Source organism: Sceloporus occidentalis, unplaced genomic scaffold, assembly GCF_023333645.1.
Source record: "Sceloporus occidentalis isolate IW3139 unplaced genomic scaffold, rSceOcc1.0.p SCAF_106, whole genome shotgun sequence".
NCBI classification, from domain to species: domain Eukaryota; kingdom Metazoa; phylum Chordata; class Lepidosauria; order Squamata; family Phrynosomatidae; genus Sceloporus; species Sceloporus occidentalis.
Window position 1 is genome coordinate 1216156 of NW_028317086.1, and position 22942 is coordinate 1239097.

The 22942-nt window shown below is 37.8% G+C and overlaps 1 protein-coding gene across 1 annotated transcript in view; it reads left to right on the forward strand.

The window, feature by feature from the left end:
• Positions 1–19904, forward strand: part of LOC149283317 (LIM homeobox transcription factor 1-alpha-like) — a 38330-nt gene extending 18426 nt beyond the window's left edge. The window contains exons 3-8 of the mRNA XM_089497728.1: positions 10667–10899; positions 14565–14728; positions 15681–15758; positions 16649–16724; positions 17211–17378; positions 19744–19904. Coding sequence (XP_089353854.1) covers positions 10667–10899; positions 14565–14728; positions 15681–15758; positions 16649–16724; positions 17211–17378; positions 19744–19904 — 880 coding nt within the window. The remainder of the gene's footprint in view (positions 1–10666; positions 10900–14564; positions 14729–15680; positions 15759–16648; positions 16725–17210; positions 17379–19743) is intronic.
• Positions 19905–22942: the final 3038 nt, after the last annotated feature.

Genomic DNA, 22942 nt, shown 5'->3' on the forward strand with positions numbered 1-22942 from the left:
AGCCAGTGGCAGCGCAGACATCAGTTATTAGAACATGAACAACCTATAGTATAGAACACATGCAACATCTCAGCCCTGGACTGCCATCAATTATCTGGCCATCGCTATGACATACGTTCCAGGCCTGACTTCAAACTGTGTCACCGCCATTTTCTAGTTAAGGTAAAAAAAATTCCTGTTGTCCATAAGACAAAAGCTGGTATGTTAAAGGTTTAAGGCTGATATTTAATTATGTATCTCTTCAATTGTATCAGTAGTAGGTCCACCTCAAAGTCAGTGTTATCGCCTGTGCAATTATAACTGTCTCAATGATTTTTATAAGTACCTGTGGCAGGATATTGCATCTGTTCAAATAATAGACATCTGTGACGTGGATGTAACATTTCGATTTTTCCCCATGTCTGCCTTAGTGCTCTACAGAAAGTATGACTATATTTTCTAATTTCTATTAATATTACTTATTTAAAGAGCAATCTGTCATCTGTCTTTCTGTATGAGGTATACATACATGGTCAGTAGGGTACCTAGCATTATTTGCAAAGTAGGTTTCTATTACTTGAAGCAGAAGAGCAGAAAACTTACATAAAGCTTTGACTAGATGTTCCTCAGTTCACAGTTTCCCGGCATCATTAACAGTAGTAAATCATTGTTTGATACAGTTGTGTCGCCTTCCCTAACTGTACTTCCGATAGTAAGGGGAGATATCTGTTTTACAACCTTAGGAGAAAAACAGCTTCGGTTGACATTTATAAAACCCTTCTGCAGTTTTCAAGTATTCAACCTTGTAAGTAAAAAATGGGAACAGTGAAAACCCGTAAGATCTGTGCACACACTGATGGTGAAAGTGGCCTACTAATTCACCATCCAGAAGTTGACTCCAGCTTTCTAGAGCTTCTTCTCTGATTTTAGTGATTACTGGATTTAGGAAACTGCTTGCCTCATAGCAGACTCAAGATTCCCACTATTTGCCCAAACTCAAAGAAACTGTTTCTACCACCAAATTACCGTATTTGCTCGATTATAAGACGACCCTGATTATTAGACGACCCCCCAAATCGGAATATTAATTTAGGAAAAAAAAAGAAAAAGCCTGAATATAAGACGACCCTATAGGAAAAAAGTTTTACCAGTAAATGTTAATTCATCTAAACTATTTTTTTGTAATAAAAGCTATGATTGAGAAAAATATTTTGGTTTTATTTCCTTCTATTTTCCAACCTGCCCCCTAGTTATGCACATCTGCCCCAGAAATGCCTTATACCCCCTATATGCCACTGTGCCCCATGGTATGCCTTTTAACCCTATATGCCACTGTGCCCCATGATATGCCTTTTGACCCCCTATGTGCCACTCTGCCTCCAGAAATGCCTTATACCCCTATATGCCACTCTGGCATTTAGAGGGTTAAAAGGCATATTATGGGGAAGAGTGGCATATAGGGAGGTTTAAGGCATTCAGGAGGCAGAGTGGCGTATAGAGGGTTAAAAAGGCATTTCTGGAGGCAGAGTGGCATTCAGGGGGTTAAAAGGCATTTCACAGAGCACTCTGCCTCCAGAAATGCCTTATGCCCCCCATTTAACACTCCCCCGGCCCCCCCCAAACTTACTGGGGCTTCTGACTTCCCTGTCATGTAGCCGGGGCAGCGTGTAGATCCCACGCACTTACGCTGCAGCCGGAAGGAGGCGTGGCTAGCAGCGGGGGTTGTCTGCGTCCTTCGCGCAGACCTTCCCCGACTGTCAGAGATCAGAGTTCCCCGCACCGGTGCAGCACCGGCACCAGTGCGGGGAACTCTGATCTCTGACAGCCAGGGAAGGTCTGTGCGATGGACACAGACAACCCCCGCTGCTAGTCACACCTCCTTCCTGCTGCAGCGGAAGTTGTCTACGCGAATCGCGTAGACATCTACACGCTGCCCCAGCTACACACTGGGGACTCAGACGTACCGGTAAGTGGGGCGGGGGGGAGGAGACAGGAGGATCCAGGTCCCCTGCAGCTGCGGGGGATCTGGATCTTAGTTGTCTCATAGTCAGACCTATTTGAGGTCTGATTATAAGACGGCCCCGATTATAAGACGAGGGGTATTTTTCAGAGCATTTGCTCTGAAAAAAACGTCGTTTTATAATCCAGCAAATACGGTAATATTTGTGAACAGAGAACCTGCCGAAGTGTGAAACAGACTCCATATAGCCTTACCAATAGAGAATCCATATTAAATTACTTTAATATACATTCTTTACCTGTTTACAAAAAACAACAACTTTCCTTTAGGAAACCCATTCAGATCCAGGGATGCAGTGCATTGTCCCTTCTGAGGACACGTTTCATGTCACTTTTAACTACTTGAAGCCACCAATCTATGGAATTAAAGTGCTCTCATTGTAATAAAGAGGAGTGCTCTCTGCACATGCATTTAGAGGGTCTCTTGATACCCCCTGGATCTCTTGTGTGAAAATTTAGCCCTGATTGTTTTCACATTCATACGTGACAATCTATGGCTTCTCCTTTTCACATTGATTTCATGCTGTGTCGACGCCATCTCCATCTGACAAAATGTTATCTTTAGAGGCATATGTTATCTTTTTCCTAACATAAGCAAAAATTGCATCATTTTCTTTTACTTTTCATAAGGAACACACATATTCTTGTGGTGCATATACATTTTATGAAACAACATTATATTTATAAATGAAGTAATTATATCTAAGCCCTCATAATAAAAGTAATGCGCTGTGTTAGCATACGTAGTCATTATTAGCTGCACTTTTGGTCAAGGTGATAATGGCGGCAGAGTAATCTAAAATTGACCTGAGAGCCAAAGCTGACCTGGGGCATTCGCTGCTTTGACATCCATGACAAGTTCACATTGAGTTTAACCGCAGAGTCAAGTCTTTATCAGGGCTATAATGCACATTCGGAGATACGTCGATTTGCCATGAGCTTGAGCTACTATACTTGAATGGAATACAATGGCAAAGTTACGTGTTCTGATATCTGACAGGTTGGGAAATAAATGGACACGCTAAATGGAGAGAAAATGAAAGCCAAAATTGGAAAATATAAATTGGAATTAATCGTAATGATAACAAGTGATTAGATGGTTTTTGGTGCTGGAAAGTTAGGTTTGATCTTTGACAGTTCCTCAATAATTCACTATTGCTGTACTTTATTAATCAGCAAAAATATCATCATCATCATCATATTACTTAGGAGGAACTTGGTAACATTAATTTGTTTCTATTTATCTGGTTTACACCACAGTTTTTTGTCTAGATAAGTCCTTAAACCCCAATCACAGGGTTCATAAAGTGGAGCACTTATATATACGTTTAGTATCGGAAGATGTCTGAAGATACCTTAAATGTTAAGACAACAGTTATTAATAAGTGCAGTTACTGGTTCTTTGAGGTCTTGATTAGTTTAAAATAAATCTGTCCATTACAAAACACTAAAGGGTTTATTATCTCCAAATCAAAAATGTCACTGTCAAGAATACAATACGAATCTCTGTGAATAGACTAGTGAGACACATCTCGTCTCACTAGGGACTATGCTACTATCCGTGAAGTAGTACTATGCAAAAAAAAGGCAATGTCTTTGTAATTAATGGGAATTATGAATAATATACTTTCAGGGCATTATGGTGTGTAAAGAGCACTTGCACTAACACGTTTTTGTAATACAATATGGATTGTGTGTATGTAGTACAAATATGAATTTAAAAAAGAGTGTAAACTAAACTAAAAAAAATACTAAAGATATGCATATAATCCACTCTACAGCTGCCAACCTAGGAAATTTATCCCAGTCAATCCGGTGAAATGTCACTCATCGCATATGATTCCAGCCAGTCTTATATAATGCACTTTGGATGTTTTTGGCAGCAAGTAGGATTCATTTTCTCCCATAACCCCAAAACTGTGCAGGAGTCAGAAGTCCATTAACCCCGTTCAGGATTCCTGTGAACAGAATGTTGCAAAGTAATTGCTTTCTTGGTATTCAGGGACATATTGGATGGCATATTATTTCACACCGTTGAGATCTTATGGCCTTCAACATAAAGGACATGTGACAGAAATGGAGAAATACCACCAAGACTGTCCCAATTAATGTCTTTATTCCAGTGTCAGCTATGGTTGGCAAGAAACAGGCGCTGGATGAGTTTGCATGATAAAAGTCACCCCATTAACCCTTTCATAACAAGAGAGGGAGGAACTGTTAACGTTACTTTAGCCGTATAGCTCTAAAAAAAAAAAAGGTTAAATGTTGTGGTCAAGTGACCCGAACAACACAAACGCAGGGTTCGAAGCTGTCACAGCATGAGCAGTACACATGATTGAGAAAGCCCAATGATTCATTTTAGGAGCCTGACATGTCCGTGGGATTGATAGGGTTACTGTCGACTGAAATCTCCATTACATAGCAGTATGTTGGGAATCAGCTTGCTAAGCACAGGCTACATTGGCTGCCTTTGTTGTGGAGCCTTGTTAAGTATTAACTAGAGAAAGGCTGTGCCCGGCCTACTCCATGGGAACACTTTATCTCCTCTTCACTGGAGCCACAGCCTGTGGTGTTTAATTTTTCTCTCTCGGTTGGGCTGCAGCCCTGTGCCGTTCCAGCCAAAAAAAAAAAAACACTCATATTTGAGGAAGCTTAACTCTCCCTTGGTTGCCAGGTATTAAACGAAAACTTGTCTGTCACAGGAGGAGAGGGTCAGGGGGAGAGAATAAGGGGTCATGTTAACTGCTAAGGCGAAAAACAAACGGCTGGTCAGATGATCACGTGAGGCTACTTTGAGCTACGGAACTGGTACCTGGGCCTAGCAAAACACAAGAGGGATGTGCAAAGATACGACCATCCCTTATGCCTCTGCGAGGGGTGCTATAACCAGACGCCCTTTTTAAGATTGTTTTAAATGATTTCCTATCTCAAGATACAATAACTTTGGGCTGTGAACAGTTTCTAACCATGTTTTACATGTTATTGTAGGAACTCTAGCTTTCATTCATACAAACATATCCATATTTTGAAAGTTTACTTAATTTGTTGTTACTGGCCAGGTCATTGCTTCCATATAATTATCTTGAATAGATGGTACATTTTTGCAGATTAATTTTAAAAGGTCACCTGACAAATATTCGAAACTTCTGTAAAGAAACATTGTGAATGGTCATTTGTGAAAACCTCAATATTTATAGATATTTACACTATCTTTAACTTGATGGTTATTTTTACAGAAATTAACTTTTTTTTTTACATTTACGGAGATGGTAGTAGACAAGTGGAGCAGCTTCCCAGCAGAATCCTAATATAGTCAGGGAATTTAAGCATGCATGGAATAGGCATATGGCTATCCTGAATCTAAAACGAGACCAAGGAGTGATTACATTATTGTGTTTTTACATCATGAAAAATGGGAAGACTAGATGGTCTGATGTCAAATTCTATGTTTCTGTGTTTCTAAATGCAGTACTAGGTGTCTAGCATTAATTGTATAAATCTGATAAATGTAGCAGTCTAAAAAGAGGAGCAAGATAAAAATAAACAGGCCTAATCTTTCCATCATAGCCACAAGTCATGTTCTCTTGACTCAATCCATGGATAACTTGGCCTGGTCTACAAAAATTAAAAGTAATTCCTAAAACCGCCATGCAGCTGTTCGTACTTCTGCCCAGGGCTCTAAACACAGTCACATTTTTTCATCCTTATTTCTGTGGGTGTTTTGTACAATGGATAATCCCTTAGTTTAATTAAAGGAAAATAAAAACACAGGGTACGTTAGTCAGACTATTGTTGGGTTTCTGGAGCACAATGTCAACCTGTAACTTCTCAATGGGTGGGAAGGTGGAGCAATACAAGAATCAGTAAGGTCCATGTGTTCAATCCTCTAATCCCATTCCCTCCTCCTTCCATACTTGACCACTTTCCCTGCTGTGAGTGGAAGGATAAAGACAAGCAGTTTACTGCCTACAAAGCAGCCCTAGAGATAATGGGTAAATTAGTCCTGGAATTTTACTGTTCCAAGGATCTGAATGAAATGCACAACCAGGCATTGAGATACTGGGTGCAGTACAAGACATGTCTAATACACCAGGAGGAGTACAGGAAAAGAAAGATATGAGAAGGACAGCTAGCCAAGCACAAGATAACCGGATGCAGTCAGGATATCTGAGTGTGTGCATGATACAAGTAGGGTATAGCCCAATTTACTTTTAATGTTCCATATAATATTAGACAATAAATATATTGTCATTCAATAAATATCCATACATCAATATATTTTTTCTTGGCCTTCTAACTTACAACATATATAAATGCTCTACAACCAGACCCAAGTCAAGCATATATTCTGAATGACGTTAACTGGGAATACGTACATGTACAATAATATTAGTCTTCTAGGTCGGATGACAGTGAGAGAGGTTTATTATTTAAAAATGTACACTCCATGAGATATTATATTTATGTTGATCTCCAATAATATCAATGTATTATCTTTGGATTCATTTGTATCTACGACTGTAAGACAAGAAAAGACACATGCCAGAAGTGGACAATTACGGTATATCAAAAAATGTTAATGGCAATGCCATAGGGATGGCTATGGGGAAACGCGTGTCTGGTAAATTTTGATTTATTAGTTTATGAGAATTCTGCAGTCCTATTTTGATTTCTAGGCATAGGTGGATTGATATTTTAGAAGGCTATCACATGAAATATAATTGTATACATTTTATTTACTGAAATTCATAATTTCATTTTACATTTTTATTTTAAAGAACTGTGATCCAGGGCAGAATACATTGTGCATGTACCAAAACACATATCTATTTGCCTATTTTATTTTATGTTTTTTAATGAAATCAATTAATCAATCAATACATTATGTTCAATAATCAAGTGTTTGCGAATTATGGATGCCAAAGTATATAACTAGGAAGAAACAGAATAGTAGAGTATCTGCCATAGAAGCTCTCCCAAATTTACAAGTGCGTTCCAAGCACATGTCTAGGGACTGAAGTGTGGTCCATAGAAATAAGGCTTTCTGAAAATGATGTGAGCAGCGGTCAGCTATAGCTGGAAGGATTTGGTGTGGCCTGCTTTGTTTCAAATGCTTGAAAAAATAGTTCATACACATTGCTGCCCAATAATATCAGCATACTAACTCTGTACAAGAGTTAATAATACGCATATTGGTGAGTGTCAAACCCACTTTAAATACACACAGCTATACTTAGCCGAAATCACGCAGCCAATTTCTCCATGTAGGTGTTTAATGCTTTAATGTGCTGTCTAGCCACGATGGCATCAAATGCTGAATTACTCCCAATTAGTGCAAATGGTACATATAATTAGATCACAAGCTATAAACAGCCTCTGTGAGGTTTACAGAGACTACGGTACCATCTGGCCAAGGATTGTTACGTTTACGATTTCATATCTATTTTTAATATGTCATCGCAATCCTGTCTTCTAAACCTCAGTCATGATTACACTTAGTAAAGTTGTAATATGGGAAAAGTGTGATGGGCATCCAATACAAATAATGGTCTTTATGAAGAAGGCAATTAAGCCACCTATATTGAAGTTGGTATTTCATCTGTGGTATACCAGTTGTGGTCATGGTGTGGAGATTGTTGAGACTCAGAGCAAACCAGTGAGCATTCCTAAGGTATGGTGTAGCAGTCTACTGCTTTGAAGGGCTAACACAGAGTTTCAGTGTATTACATGGCCTTGTGATCAGGTATCTTCAGAGAAAATAATTGTCCTTCATTGTTGTTTACATGGTAGGTGCATATAGATGAATACATGTGTCTATCTAAAGGACAATGTGCCGCTTTACCTTTTAGTTTGTCTCATTTCTGTATACTTGTGTTTGCACTCTATGGAATATGACTATATTCTCCCTCATTGAACAATCTTGTGTCTTGCTCATTCAAGGAGTGTTCCTTATTATTTGTCAATTATTAGGACTGTTTCCTTAATTAGGTTGTAATTCAATTTATGGTGACTAAGGGTTCACTATCAGCAGAATATTGTATTCCTCAGGATGTCTTCTCCATCACAGGAGGAAGATTTATCATTTTATGATTGAGAACTCAGTGTAGGATCCTTAAATCCCCAAGACTAAACCTCAAATTCCATAATATAATATTGTGGCTTAAATAGAAATGTTACAAACCCAGTGATTTCAGCTGTACAGATGATCACAATTACACTTTGAACAGGAACATTTCTTAAATATATTTCCTCACTATTAGATTATTCAGTGTACCCAATACTTGCTACAGTCTGGAAGCGAAAAATTAATATATATAAGATATATTTCTTAAATGGGTAGACTAGATGGGATAAATTGTTCTTATTTGCCCTCCAGTTCTATGTGTCTTTATCATGAAGGACAAGTTGAAGAATGTGGAGGTATTACCACACGCCTAGCACATGGATAGCTAAATAAACACAGTAATCGCCAAACACTTTCTGAACATGTATGCCCACCATGTTAAAGATTGACTAGCCAAAAACACAGAATATGCCCAAGACACTCATAGAAACCAGCTAAGCCTTACACTGAAGATTAGAGGTTCCTTATTGCTCCAAACCGAGCATCATTTACTAGATACCTAGTTCTTAAATGCAAGCCACTCCAGGACAGTACATACTTACATATTCGTCCTTTCTGGACTTATATTCCCTTGCAATGCCATAGGGATGGCTATGGTGAAACGCGTGTCTGGTATATTTTTATTTATTAGTTTATGAGAATTCTGCAGTCCTATTTTGATTTCTAGGCATAGGTGGATTGATATTTTAGAAAGCTATCACTGTTACTTAGCCTTATAGGAACACACTCAGGGGCCTATTATCTATTCTAGATTTATAGGGCTTAGTTATTAGGGCATTGTGAGCCATATCCTATGAAACTTGTGCACTACGTGTGAGATATAGTTAGGGACTTCCCTAGACATTGTTGATACTATATAAGGTTTTTATACGCTGTTATTAACGGTTACGTTTTAAGGGTTAATTTTCAGTTTACATGTTCTGTGAGACAGGCATTTTTTATCATCTTTACCAGGGAGGATGCATGGAAAAGGGGGACTGATTAAAAAAAAGTGCACAAGGTCCCTAGCATTTGGAGTTACACTACTGGATTTTAATCAAGTTAAAAAAAGGCAATTGGAAGTTTCTCCTAGTTTAACAAAAAGCAACATTTTAGAAAAAAAATATTATCTAGCTTCCTGTGTCATAAACTTTTTCTTCTGCAATTTCATCAGGTGTGTCAGAATATCCATGCATATTTTTATCACTCTAATCATATGCTTGTCCTTCAACGATTACATTTCGTTTTTCGACCTCAAAACATATTTTTTTTTAAATATATTCACGCTTGAAATAACAAGACATGAAGGATGACTTTTTTTATTGCAAAGACAGGTTTTGCACATATTGGCCTTGGGATAAAATGTTAAAATAATTAATCAGCGTGTAATTTGCTGTCCTGCTGCAGATTAAACAGCTGGATGGGATCAGGTTCTCTAATAGTTTACTTGTGGGATGTGTATGGTTATGCAGCTATAAGTCAGAGGCTATGCTATGTTCACCCGTGTTATTCATGGGTTTAAGCTGATTAGCTCAGCTCGGAGCTCTTAATGAACTGTGTACACATTGAGTACGTTCAGTCCGGAATTGATACTAGATGTGGGAGAAATATGCTACCATACTTTGCTTTTACGTCCGCCATGTAAAGAAAAAAAAAAAAAAAGGCTATTTGATGGTAAAAACGTTATTAACGTTTTTATTAATACTGATAAAAATACAAAAACCTTTGCAACAAAGACAGATTGAATAAAAAGCTCAATAAATCTCACACATTTCAAGGGCAACAATATGTTCTTTACCATATTATGAAAACACATAACTTATTATTATTATTATTATTATTATTATTAATAGATTTATATGTAAAATAAGATCAGTAAGCTTCCCCCACTAAGCCGCTTGCTACATAAAATTCCATCACAAAACATCTGAGCTAATAGAAGACTAGGTAAAAAATGGCCACTATTGACACTATCCCAGCATGTAGACACATCTTATAAATTTTCATTGGGATGTGCCTAAAAGATATGCAAAATTAAAAATAAAACAATAAAACTCAACACTCAGTGAATCAACGTGTTTATTCCACCATGTGGCTACATTTGATCCAACTGATCTTTTTCAAAGATATACAAAGATCATCCCTTATACTTTACAAATTATTTCTTGCATCCAGTGTATTTATATTATTTTAGAGCATACATAAATGCTATATATATATATATTGCTGACGTGTCTGGAAAATCAAAACCTTCATGGAAATCAATTCTGTTTTTAATAACAAATGAAGCATAACAAATTGTGTTTCTCTCATAACATTTACACATATTCACTTGAAATGTTCATGCCAATATGCTTCATCAGAAAGTGGGTTTTTGCCTCAATGAGCTTATAATAAAGTTTGAGAGTTTTACATCAGGAAGAAATTGACATAGTAGATAGCCCACCAAATTCTATGTTTCTATAAAAAAAATTAACTCTGCACCACATGTAAGACAAATTGAATACCAGATTTAATTAGAATGGTACATAGATTATTGATTTTACCAACACTTTTTACCCATAGGTTGTTTGCAGTAAAATGTGGGTCTTGTCTGGACACCATCACATCCAGTGAGTTTGTCATGAGGGTGCAAAAAAGTGTCTACCATTTGGGCTGCTTCTGCTGCTGTGTATGTGAGAGGCAACTCCAGAAGGGCGATGAGTTTGTTCTGAAAGATGGCCAGCTTCTCTGCAAGAGTGACTACGAAAGGGAGCGCGATCTACTCAGCCTGGCAAGCCCAGCAGCTTCTGACTCAGGTATGTCTGTCCTGGCAAACCACCGCTAGGAAATTACTTAATGCAATCCAGCATTTGGTGTTGGATTTTTAGAGAATCATTACATTTTCCAAGCGATATATATATATATATATATATATAATTATATATGTTCCGAGGTAGAGGATGTGTCTGTGACAAGATCGGAATAGCTCCCCAACCAGCCTTTACATTCCCTGCCTTTTGCAAACCCTGGCAGAGAGGCATTGCCGGTTATTGCGCATGCAATCTGCTTTTGGAGTATCCAATGCATCGAAGTATCAAATATTGGATGCTGTTGGTTTCCCCAGGTCTCTGCTTAGCCAGCAAATCCCCCTCCCTGACATTGCTCATTTTGCAGACATTTAAATATTTTACATGGTGTTTATGGTGACGTATATTTATGTCACTGAACTTGAAGGGGTTAGTCTCTGCTGTAAAGTGTTGCTGTTTCCACCCTCAGTCTGTATAATTGACTATCCAAAAACAACATTGATATTTTGTTTGCTAATTAAAGGTGCTTCTGTGTCGGAGGATAGCGCTGGACAAAAAAGTTTTTATTTTCTATGTTTAATAAAGTTCTAATCAGTATAAAGCCTAATTCAACGTAGAAAGTGCCAATACGATTGCCAGACAACATATGGATCTCTGTAGTGACCACTGCCAGCTGTACTATGCAGATATGATATTTTTGTATGCAGCACACCACCCCCTTTACACTTCTCTCTTATGTCTAACTTTCAAAGAGCTTTTTATAGACAAGAGGACGAGAGAAAGAGAGCATAAGCTAAACCCAATTTTATTGGAAAATGCAGAGAGGGGGAAAGTAGAGCCACAGATCCCATATGCTGAAGCTAATCTCCAAAGACCTTACTTCAATTACAGCTTCTGTCAGCTCCATCACTCAATCCTATGTAAACAGCACCAACTAAAAAACCAACCCCATTTCCAATTAAGTGCCGTAACTTTGCTTCTCCCTCTAATTCCCTCAAACCAAAGAAATAGTGATTAAAAGGAGAGAAAGAATCTGATCAGTGCAGTTTCATTGCAGAGGATGCCCCTCTTACCCCTCATCCCATACTTATGATAAACGCCTTTTGTACAATATGGACTGTAGAATTGTGGCGGGCCTCCCAGGGCCAGCTCAAGAAAAGGTCACCGCAGACAATATGTTTACAACTCCACACTCAGGACTAAAGGAAGGGGGTTAAGGCTTAATTAAGTACCACGTCTAGTGCCTGAGACGTTTAAGGATGTTGAGATCTCACTAATTAAAACTAAGTCTCTCCTTGTTGAATTTGCATTGGTTTTATTAGCTGTCTACATTTACTGTAAGCCTCGGATTCCTTGTAGCAGGTGGCGGCAAGCTGGTGGATATTAGGGTCCCATGTGTAAGCAGTCCCTTGTGTTAGAATGTTTGATCTTGTTCTGTATACTTCATCTACTCCCTGTTTTGTTAGGTAGGCCTTTAGATTTAGGCAACCTCCTGATAAAGGACAGTCGGTCAATATGGCACAACCCAGTTAGCCACTTTATATAATCCTAGGCTTTTCTCCTGGGACACAATGAGAAACTGAAGAAACCAAATGGACACGGGGAATCTACGTTAACTCTGCCCAAGCGTATTAAATGCTTGAACTCTCTATGATTTTCTAAATGTCACATTATAAATATATCATAGAAGGTTATAAAATTTGGACACACTCTGGGTTATTAGCCTATTTTATTTCTCATATAAGTACAAGGCATCAAAAGTTCACAACATTTAGGTTGAAGATGTCATGGTATTCGAAAAAATAGAGCAGTTTATTTTAATTCTCTATGACTATATAGCATACTAGAAAACACAGACCCCCTAACTTGATGGACCTTTGTCCTTTTTTCAGCACCCCTACATCGTGCTATTGCCTGAAATCTAGTGAGTTTGCCAAGCCTGCTTCCAAACGTAATACCCACAAGAGTCCCTTGGATATATAAATTAGCTCTTTTAATCCACGTATAATTTCCTTCTCAAATTGGCTGTAATGGCTCTTTAGAAAAATATATTAATGATTTATGCTCCATTACAGGTAGTTCAGAAACTAAAATATTAATCTGTTTGGCAAATAAATCTGACATTCTTAATCAGTTCCATGCAAAATATGTTTCGCAGGTTTTATTTAAATAGCTCAATGTAAAAATTACCCCAAATGAGACATTAACCCTATAGACATACCTGAGCACTTTCTAAATCAGCTGACTCTGAGATTTTAGAAATATTAACCCTTTAACAGCCCATCGAGAAGATTCTATGTTGTGACTAGTCAAATGTGTTAACCAAATGGCTCCAATACCAATCCTCGTAGAACTCTTGACTTGACATTATTTAAAGATACACTTAATCAAGTCTTCTGCATTCAAGCATGCATATTAGCCATAACATATTAGGAGCAAAAGCTCCAATTGGGAGTCTTAGATATGATCCTGGCAATATAGAATAGGAAGGAATCAGCTCCAGACTGTGTGACCGTGAGATTTTGTCCCTTTATCCTGAGACCCTGAGTTTGAGTGAAAAACTCTGAGACTCTGGGTTATATCCCAAAAGTATATAGGCTATGCCTATAGAACCGGGAATCAAATGGTCAGTAGGTGTATCACCTTTCATTATGGGGTCTGATATGACCAAATTGTTTGTTTTTGCACAATTAATGTATTTTAGAGGGAAGTGACAACCCAATAAAAAGTAAAGATGAGGATAGCTGTTCCTGTAAGAAACAACATGATATTCTTGCCTAAGCCAACTATGCCTAGGGTGACAGGTCTGAGGGGGAGCCCCTCTAACACCAAATCAGTGTCAGTCTTCCCTATTGGGCCTTAATAGGTGGAACACAGGGTTGTGATGTCATTTCCCAGTGCTCAACAGTATGGACAGTGGCCTAGGGCAAGGCTGAAGATAAATACGTCCCTGATAAGAACTGATAAGGGATTGCAAATTGCAAACAGAACAAATAAGCACAACTTCCAACATTTGCACTCTATTCAGGAAGTCCAAAAACCTGGCCTGTTTGTGACCCTCAAGTCACACGCATTCTAATTACTTGCTTACAGTGATTTTTATAGTGACGCCATATGGTACAAGTCTACACAAAAAGAAAGGTTGGAATGCAGCACTCAGCAGTAAAATGGTGCACGAGCCAGGGTACCACCAAGTCCCTCAATAAATCCCAAATAAAGAAGCAAAGGCTCAGCACTCAAATGATAAGGTGAGTTTATTTCACGCAGGCAACGTTTCGACGCACAGGTCTTTCTCAAGGCTTGAGAAAGACCTGTACGTCGAAACGTTGCCTGCGTGAAATAAACTCACCTTATCATTTGAGTGCTGAGCCTTTGCTTCTTTAGATGGTACAAGTCGACATTATTAAATGTTAAGCTCATCCAGACCCACAAACTGTTTCTTGTGCACATGGGAAGTAAACTTCTTAAAAATTAGATGCGACTTCTGTGGGAGTCTGCGTATCCCCACATTATATGGTGCTTTAATATTTTTAAAGAAATAAAACTTGCGCTACATGCAACAAATCATGATCTTAAAGAGCAATTAAGGGGCATAATATTAAGTCCTGAGCAGGAATAATATCATGGTTTTCATGGTGGTTGGGCCATAAAAATGTAGCATTTTCTTATTTTAGGTAAAAGTGATGATGATGAAGATGCTGGGAAATTTGAAGATGGTAAGGGAACTGAAGATGGTAAGGACCAGAAACGTCCCAAGAGGCCCAGAACTATCTTAACAACACAGCAACGTAGGGCTTTTAAAGCGTCATTTGAGGTGTCCTCCAAACCATGCAGGAAGGTGAGATAACACCCCAGCTGCTATCTAAGCTCTCAGTTCAGCAACAAAATTAATTATACCTGTAGGAGATTAAGACTAAATCCTAGAAAGAAAGAGATGAACTGTTATAATGGAAATACTTTAAACTTATGTCATGAATGAGGATATTTAAGACTGGAATAGCTGTCATTCACCACCATCCATTTAGAGACTGAGATAGATAGCAAATGAGATCTTTATCCAGACACACAAATCATCAAAAACAACAAACTTCACTCCTTACGTGAATTCAATATCCACTTGGAAGTACTTCAAGTTATTCAGAAATTACATAAATAGTATACTTATGTCAGGTAAGAATGAGCATCATCTATATAACATCAAACTGGAATAGAATGAAAGTGCAATATAAGCAATAGGATGAAACCTATTGGTTAAAAGAAGAATGGAGATTAATTTGTGGCTTAAAATAAATAATTTAGAATACAGATCCAATTCAGAAGTGAGTACCTTAGAGGATTCATAAAAGTTTCCAATAACTTCTCTAGCCAGCAAGAGCAGGAAATCATATGGTACATTCTGAGAATCGTAGTGGTAGAAACTATTCCAGATCTTCCATAAGAACACTGAATATTATCGATGTTCCTCAAGTATGTCATGAAGCACTTTCGGATAGTTTTGGAAAATTTTATACAGAAAATAAAATAATGACCTCAATGAAAGAACTTTAAAACCTATTATCCATAGAAAGCAAAACATTTGACAGCAAAAAATCATTCAGCCTAACATTGGTCCTTTGGACTCTTGTCTTGTATTCAGGATAGCCATATGTATATCTCATGTATGCTTTAATTCCCTTCAACCACCCTCTCTAAGTAACAAACACCAATATATTATCATATGACTCAGTATTTATTCTTTTTTGGTGGATTTATATATATAGTGACACCCATGTTATTTTGTATGTGTGAAGGTTAGAGAGACGCTGGCTGCTGAAACTGGTCTCAGTGTAAGAGTGGTCCAAGTCTGGTTCCAGAACCAAAGAGCAAAAGTAAGTAACCAAGTACAATTATGGAACTCTTAGTTAATTAACTCAGTGCAGGAGAGTGACCATCCAAAACATAACAGAACGTTATAATTGGCATTGGTAACTTGTGACCAGTCTTTTGGTTGTCCCAAAAGCTTATGTGACTCTACCGTGGCCCAATTAATTAAACACTCCCTATATTAAGAGATGACACCACTATATAAGAAGATTATTAGGGTCCTCTTTAAGAGAATATGGGAGCAGTGAGACACAGATTCCTTACAAAGTTATAATCATCATCATCATTAAAATCGTGGAACCCTCCACTTTTGGTCCAGACCTTTAGGAATCAGAGCCTGAAGTTGTTTCAACTCTACATCCTGCTGCCAGGGACCAGTCCTGTGACATTTCCAGTCATTACTATAATTTATTTTTTAAAAACTTAAATAGTAACTAATTTATCACTTGCAATTGACATGTCATACACACAGTTTTTTACTTTTTACTCCTCAAAACCTAAAGCCTCCTATGCTAATATATACATGATACAACTGGAGTGGAAGAATGTGTATTTCAGTTCTCTTTCCTATAAAATAAAATTGGGGAGGTAAAAACAAATAGGAAAATAAAAAATCCCTAAGAAATATATTGGGTACAGTTCAGGACATTAAAATGACAATTTTCATTAGAAAACTACAACTACCACATATAATAAAGGAAATGTCTGTTTGAGAGAGCAATACCTCCAATACTTCCAATGTTCTGCTTGTAGAACAGCCTCCACTAACCTTCTCAATCTTGTTGACCAACTCTATGTATCAGTTTATAATGTACAGTATTTATATATACAGTAGTTTTTTGTTTTTTTTTAAATTCCAATGAAAGATTTGAATGTTCTTATTTAATTATAACAGATGAAAAAGCTGGCAAGAAGACAGCAACAGCAGCAGCAGCAACAAGATCAGCAAAACCCAACACGGATACCTTCAGGTGATAACATCTCCAGAATAATGCTATTATATACTTAGCAATGCTATGTACTTAGCTCATCATTAGTAAACATGGAACCCTGTGTCTAGAGAAGGAGATGTAATCAGTACACACCAAGTCAATTGTGATCTTCCACATTGCAATACAATGTACTGTATCTCATAAAAATTGATTTCTGTATGTGTACGCTGCGCAAAGTGTCTATATTACCGCTCTGCTCTCTCCTGAACCATAAGACCTCATGATTGCTGTATACCGTATTTTTCTTTTATAATAGCACAGAATTTGTCGACAGATTTCTGGCACAACCAAACTTACAATTACTGGCACTAAGACATTTGCTGCAGTGTGCCAGAACTGGATTTAAACCAGTGTAATTCTGTGATATTATACCTGCACAATACGTTTCCTTGTAAAATATGCAGTTAAGGTATAATGTTACATTGTGTTACATTCTTACGCTGCTTTTTTGGTGGTTTTTTTTAGCTCAGACACATAATTCCGGCAGCACCAGTATTGAAGGCATCATGAACGTTTTTACAACGTTGCCTCAACAACAGCTTCTCTCCATAGAGCAAAACATGTACCCTTCAGACCCCTTCCAGCAAGGACTTACTCCCCCACAAATGCCAGGAGATCACATGCATCCATACGGTATGGTATAATCTCAGAGAAAATACTATCTCGGTTTAACAAGGCAACTTCGGGTCTGCATGTAAATATATTACTGTTTTATGTTAGCCCCTATGAGGTTACAGGCTTTATATATATATATATATATATATATATATATATATATATATATATATATATATAATGTATAGTGTGTGAATATATATATATATATATTCACACACTATACTGTCTCAGCATAGTGTTTAAAAGTATGTTAAAATATACGACCCTCTCAGAATTATTACATAGTTGTAGTTACATAGTAAATTCAGCCTATCCAAATTGCCCCTATGAAAATCAATCCAAAAGAAGGCAAAAATACCCTTTGAGTTCCATCATAACTACACAGGCAGTCCAATGAATCCTATGAATTAACTACTTTTAAAATACCATGTCTACCTCTGAATATCATTTCTTGCCAAAAAAACGTCCGGTTTAATCTTAAAGACCTCCACAGTAAATTTTGTCACCAACTCTACAAGCTGGCATTTGAAAGCTTTACAGCCCTTACTGCGAAGAACATAACATTGAATGTATTCGCACTTTATTATTAGGTCACCTCTTAGGTACTTTTTTCTAGAGTGAAATACAGGTAAACTATTGTACAACACTCTATTTGATAATGAATATGTGTTTTCACGATAAATATAATCCTTTCTAAATTGTTTAAGCAGGGCCCTACTAACCTTTGGTTTCTGTAAATCCAAACTGTTATGTGATGTGAAAATAGTTTGCCCACTGTACAGCCAGGGCCGGCCTTAGGGGTGTGCGACCTGTGCGGCCGCACAGTGCCATGGCAACAGGGGGCGCCTGCCCGGGACTTAAATTAAAACATCATTTTTTTTTTGTTGTTTGTTTTTTACTTTATTTAACATCCTCCATGTTAAATAAAGTTTTATTTAGTTTATTTATTTAGTTTTATTTAGGGGCATAGTGAGAAGGGGCAGAGGGGGGAAGGCAGTGAGAAGGGGAAGAGGGGATAGATAGTAAGAAAGGGGGAGAGGGGTTAGATAGTGAGAAAGGGGGAGATGGGTTAAATAGTGAGAAATGGGAAAGGGGGTACATAGTGAGAAAGGGGGGATGCAGTGAGAAGGGGGAGAGGGGGTACATAGTGAGAAGGGGCAGATAATAAGAAGGGAGGGGTATATGGGGAGAGGGGGTAGTGTGAATGCGTACGAGAATGAATGAATTAATGTGGGGATGAATTGTGTGAATGCATACGAGAATGAATGAATAAATGTGTGGATGAATTGTGTGAATGATTTGTGAGACTGCATTAATGAATATGTGTAAATTATTTTGGGATGGGGGGCGCCAGAACACTTAAGGCTGGCTCTGTGTACAGCACTATAAATGTATTAATCACTAACTTATCAAACAGTCCAATTTGTGGTATTATTTGACATGAAATATGGAACCTAGAGTACTTCCAGGAAGGGGAATGTGGTAATTAGTTACACAAAAGTTATTAGCATATGAAGCCTTACCATATTGTTTTCTACTTCTAAGCTTCAACTTCTCTTGGGTCCCTGAACTCTCCTGTGCAAGTTTAGTCATGAGATGAACAATACCAATATATATATATATAACAGGAATCCGATATCCATACATCAATGTGAATCCACGGTGCTAAATAGCACCGGGCAAAACATTTTGGCCATATGTAAAAATCCGTGGAAAGTAGCACGTTCCGTCTACTGGAATATTACACCAATGTAAAACACAATGTCACTTTACAAATACAAATTGTCAAAATGAGCACAGTTTGTTATTATTTGGCGTTTAGAGTGTATTATTACAGGTAACTCACTCTGCTATTTGGAATGCCTGTTGGTAAGGTTTCAAAATATTCGACTGAATAATTTGATTGTTCTCTGTCTTAGTAGTTCGGTCAGGGGAGATAGATCTTAAGTATCAGAAATATTCCCCATCAGAAGCAAAATAAACCTTGGTGCATATTTAGTCTACTTTATGAGTAAAATATTAGCTTGATCTTGTATTGGAATTTTTGTGTCCAAAAAGGTCTATGGTTTCACGTTACCCTGGATCCTGCTATTCAGATGCTGAGATTTCTTCTTTCGCAATAGCTTTTCAGTCGGGAACAGAATTTCTATATGACTCCATCTGTTTTTGGACTATAATTCCCATCATACAGATCTTGTCTGGCTAAGCAAATGTAATTCCTGCCTAATCTTATAGCATATTGTACGTTATCCTGTAGTGTGTTATCAACACCAATTACATATTCTGAATTCTGAACAGCTGGTTATAAACAAACAACAATAATAGTTCTAATCCTATATGGAATATCTTTCTCATTCTGTTTTGTTTGTTTTTTTTTAAGGTGGAGAGTCGCTATTTCATGATATGGACAGTGATGATGCTTCTCTTAACAACTTGGGGGAGTGCCTTTTAGCAGCACCCGAAGTGGGATCAATGCAGGCCCGAGTGGGAAACCCAATTGACCGTCTATACTCCATGCAAAATTCATATTTCACCTCTTGAGAAAACAAGTTGGATGCACAGTATTACGGCTTCTTGTCTGGAAACTCTGGATTTCTGTTGGATGCTACTGATTATGTCTGATTTATAGCGATTTAAGTTAAGTTTCTTTTAAAGGACGACATTGTTGACTTGTCAAGCCACATCTCTCGCAGGCTCCTGATGCCTAAGGATTCCGATAACACAATTTCCTTTGGATTATACCAACTGGATTGAAAAACTAATAATCATGTTGACAATGAAACCAGGTGTGGTGTGAGATGTTCTACATTGCATGAATGTGAGAAACCTCAACTCTACTGGAAATCTAAGACTTTCTTTTCTTTGTGTAAAGAGCTGCTACTGAACTTGGACTTGTTCTGTTCCCCACATTTCAATTTGTAGGAAAGCTATTCAGACTATGTACGTTGTAAAGGACAACAAAGGGTAACCTGTATATTCTCCTCTCCTATAGCAGAAGACATAGGGCTCATATGGGTCTGTTTATTGATTAATATGAAAAGATTGGGTGAGCATGTGGTGCTGTAGCCCAACAGTCTGGGCCTGCATACTGAACAAGTCATACATCAATTTACTAAAATACCCACGAAGACTCAAATCACATGTTCTGCTTTAATCCAACCAAGTCCCTGAAGTTAATCAACCATCATGCCAGATGACCATTCTTATTTGTCAAGTACCTATAACACCACTAGATATAATATTAAAATGGCATGTTAGTTAAATGCAGAAGACTTAATTACATGCCCTAGTGCCATTAGAAGTGCCCCGAGGAAGGTTAAGGAAGGATTTTGCCTGTGTAACTGTAATACCCATTTTCCTGACACAAATTGTACATGGAAATGTTGTTATTTGGAGATATTTAATGTTGCACATCTGTGCAGTTAACTTATATAAAACGTAGATTAATTCTTTTTATCTTGTTAGGATGAAAAATGCAATGCTGGCATACATGATATGCCCATTAAATATATCATATTTTGTGTTATTTTACATGTTTTCATATCACAAATATTGATTTAGGCACCTGTTACTAAGAACTAAGAAGGTGTCAAAGTAGAGACTACATCTGTATATGAACATTTGCTGATTCGGGTTCATTTATTTAATAAAATGGGATTTGTGGATTCTTCTGGTCATTAGTAGGTTTCACGTTTAAAAACAGCAACAACATTTGATGACAGATAATAATCATTTGACCCATCTGGTCTCTTGATTTTTCACAAATGTACCAAATATTTTTTTTTGTCTCATGTCAGCCTTCTAGTGGTGTGTCCTATTGGATGCCCCAAAGGTAGTAGAACTTTGGCAAGTTTTATTTTCAGTGTTATAGAGTTAAACCAGCCAAACTGAAACCAGATATAGTCTACTGGGTTTGAATGAAGCAAATAAGTCTTGTTGGTGGTGGTATAAATAAACCAACATGCTTATAAATTACTGACCAGCAAACTTACCCACAAATTGGAACATATTGTCAAAAACCTGCATTCCACTTTTTGAACGCGCAGTAACCACATGACCCGCTGTAACTATTGATGCTCAGAGTTTAGAATTCCCATAGAAACACTCCAAAATCTTGTGGAAAGCCTTCCTAGAAGAGTGGAAGCTGTTATTGCTGTAAAGGGGGACCAACTACAGTACATATTATTGTCTATGTATTTAGAATGCAATGTCAGCAAAGTTCCTGTTTGTGTAAAGATCCGGTACCCCAATACTTTTTGTCCATATAGTGTAGCTGACAACAAGCCACTTAAAACGGACTTTGGGGACAGAAACCTCGATTTACAGCATTGTTTATATTCACTTAATTGGAATGACACAACACATGGTATATGTTCACTTAACTGGGAGGGGGCAAGGGTTAGAGAAATTCCCACAGAAAACATTTTTCTCCTCCAGCATAAAATGTAGCTCTGTATAGAGTAACGTAGGTTAGCAAAAACTAGGTTTTATCTCATTTTGTGCCAATTAACATCTTTTATCTGCACATCTCGGGCTGCCGTTGTTGTCAGCGATGGGACGTTTTGGGTGGCTTTCCCTGCTCAAACCACACTGAGCTGATTCTTTATGGCAATGCTAATGAAGTCCATTCCAAAATAGATTTTCATTAGTCCGAGTGTCCAACTGTCTGAGCTATACCATTGCTTACAAAAACTAGAACTGTTATAAAAAGAGAATAGCACAATATTACAATTATTAGATGCCAAATATAATAACTACTTGTACAATTTCAGTCTCTTCTGCAGTAGAACTTTTTTAAGCATCTGCCCAGTTTGCTGGTTTGAGAGCAGAACATTTCTGTAGGGTTAAAAATATTGGGTTTAGGAATGAACGATGAGGCCTCCTGATCTATGAATGGAGGTCACATCTTTACTTTAGTCCTGTGGTTGTGGCTGGATTCCAGGTGACACCTGTTCTAAATGTTCAGATAAGGGGTAGTGGATCAGCCAGCGCATAAATTAGCACCTGATGACAGACTTAACTAGAGAACTGACCTGCACACAGCTTATCTTCTCAGCACGGGGCGGGGGAGGTAAAAAGTGTGGAACAGAACAGAATCTTGCAGTGTATTGTTCCGTGTAAAATAAGCCCACAATTAATGGTCAGGATTTACTAAGTAGCATTACTTAATACTGGCTGCACGATGTTCTGTGTGTTACTAAAGTGTTGTAGGTATTCGTCAAGTAAATATACCATTTTATCTATTCTAAAACAGTACAGGGACCTAAGGAGTGAGACAGTCATAAGTTTTAAAGGAAGTTAAAGTTTTAAGCAAAGTTTGTCTGTATGGATAGTAATATTATAAACAAATGTCTTAAGTTAGAAATACTCTGTTGTAGAATGGGCATACCTGGGAACTCTCCGGGTTTGTCCGGCGATTGCCGGGTGAGCGCTGCTCCTCCGGTTCTCCGGGTCAAGACCCGAATCCTCTGGGTCGTGGGAGCGGGGTCTTGACACGCCCTCTCCCCGCCCATTTTCTTTTTTAAATGGGGGTGTTTCCCACTGCCGTGTTTCCCGCTGCAGCGGGACTGCCCACTGAC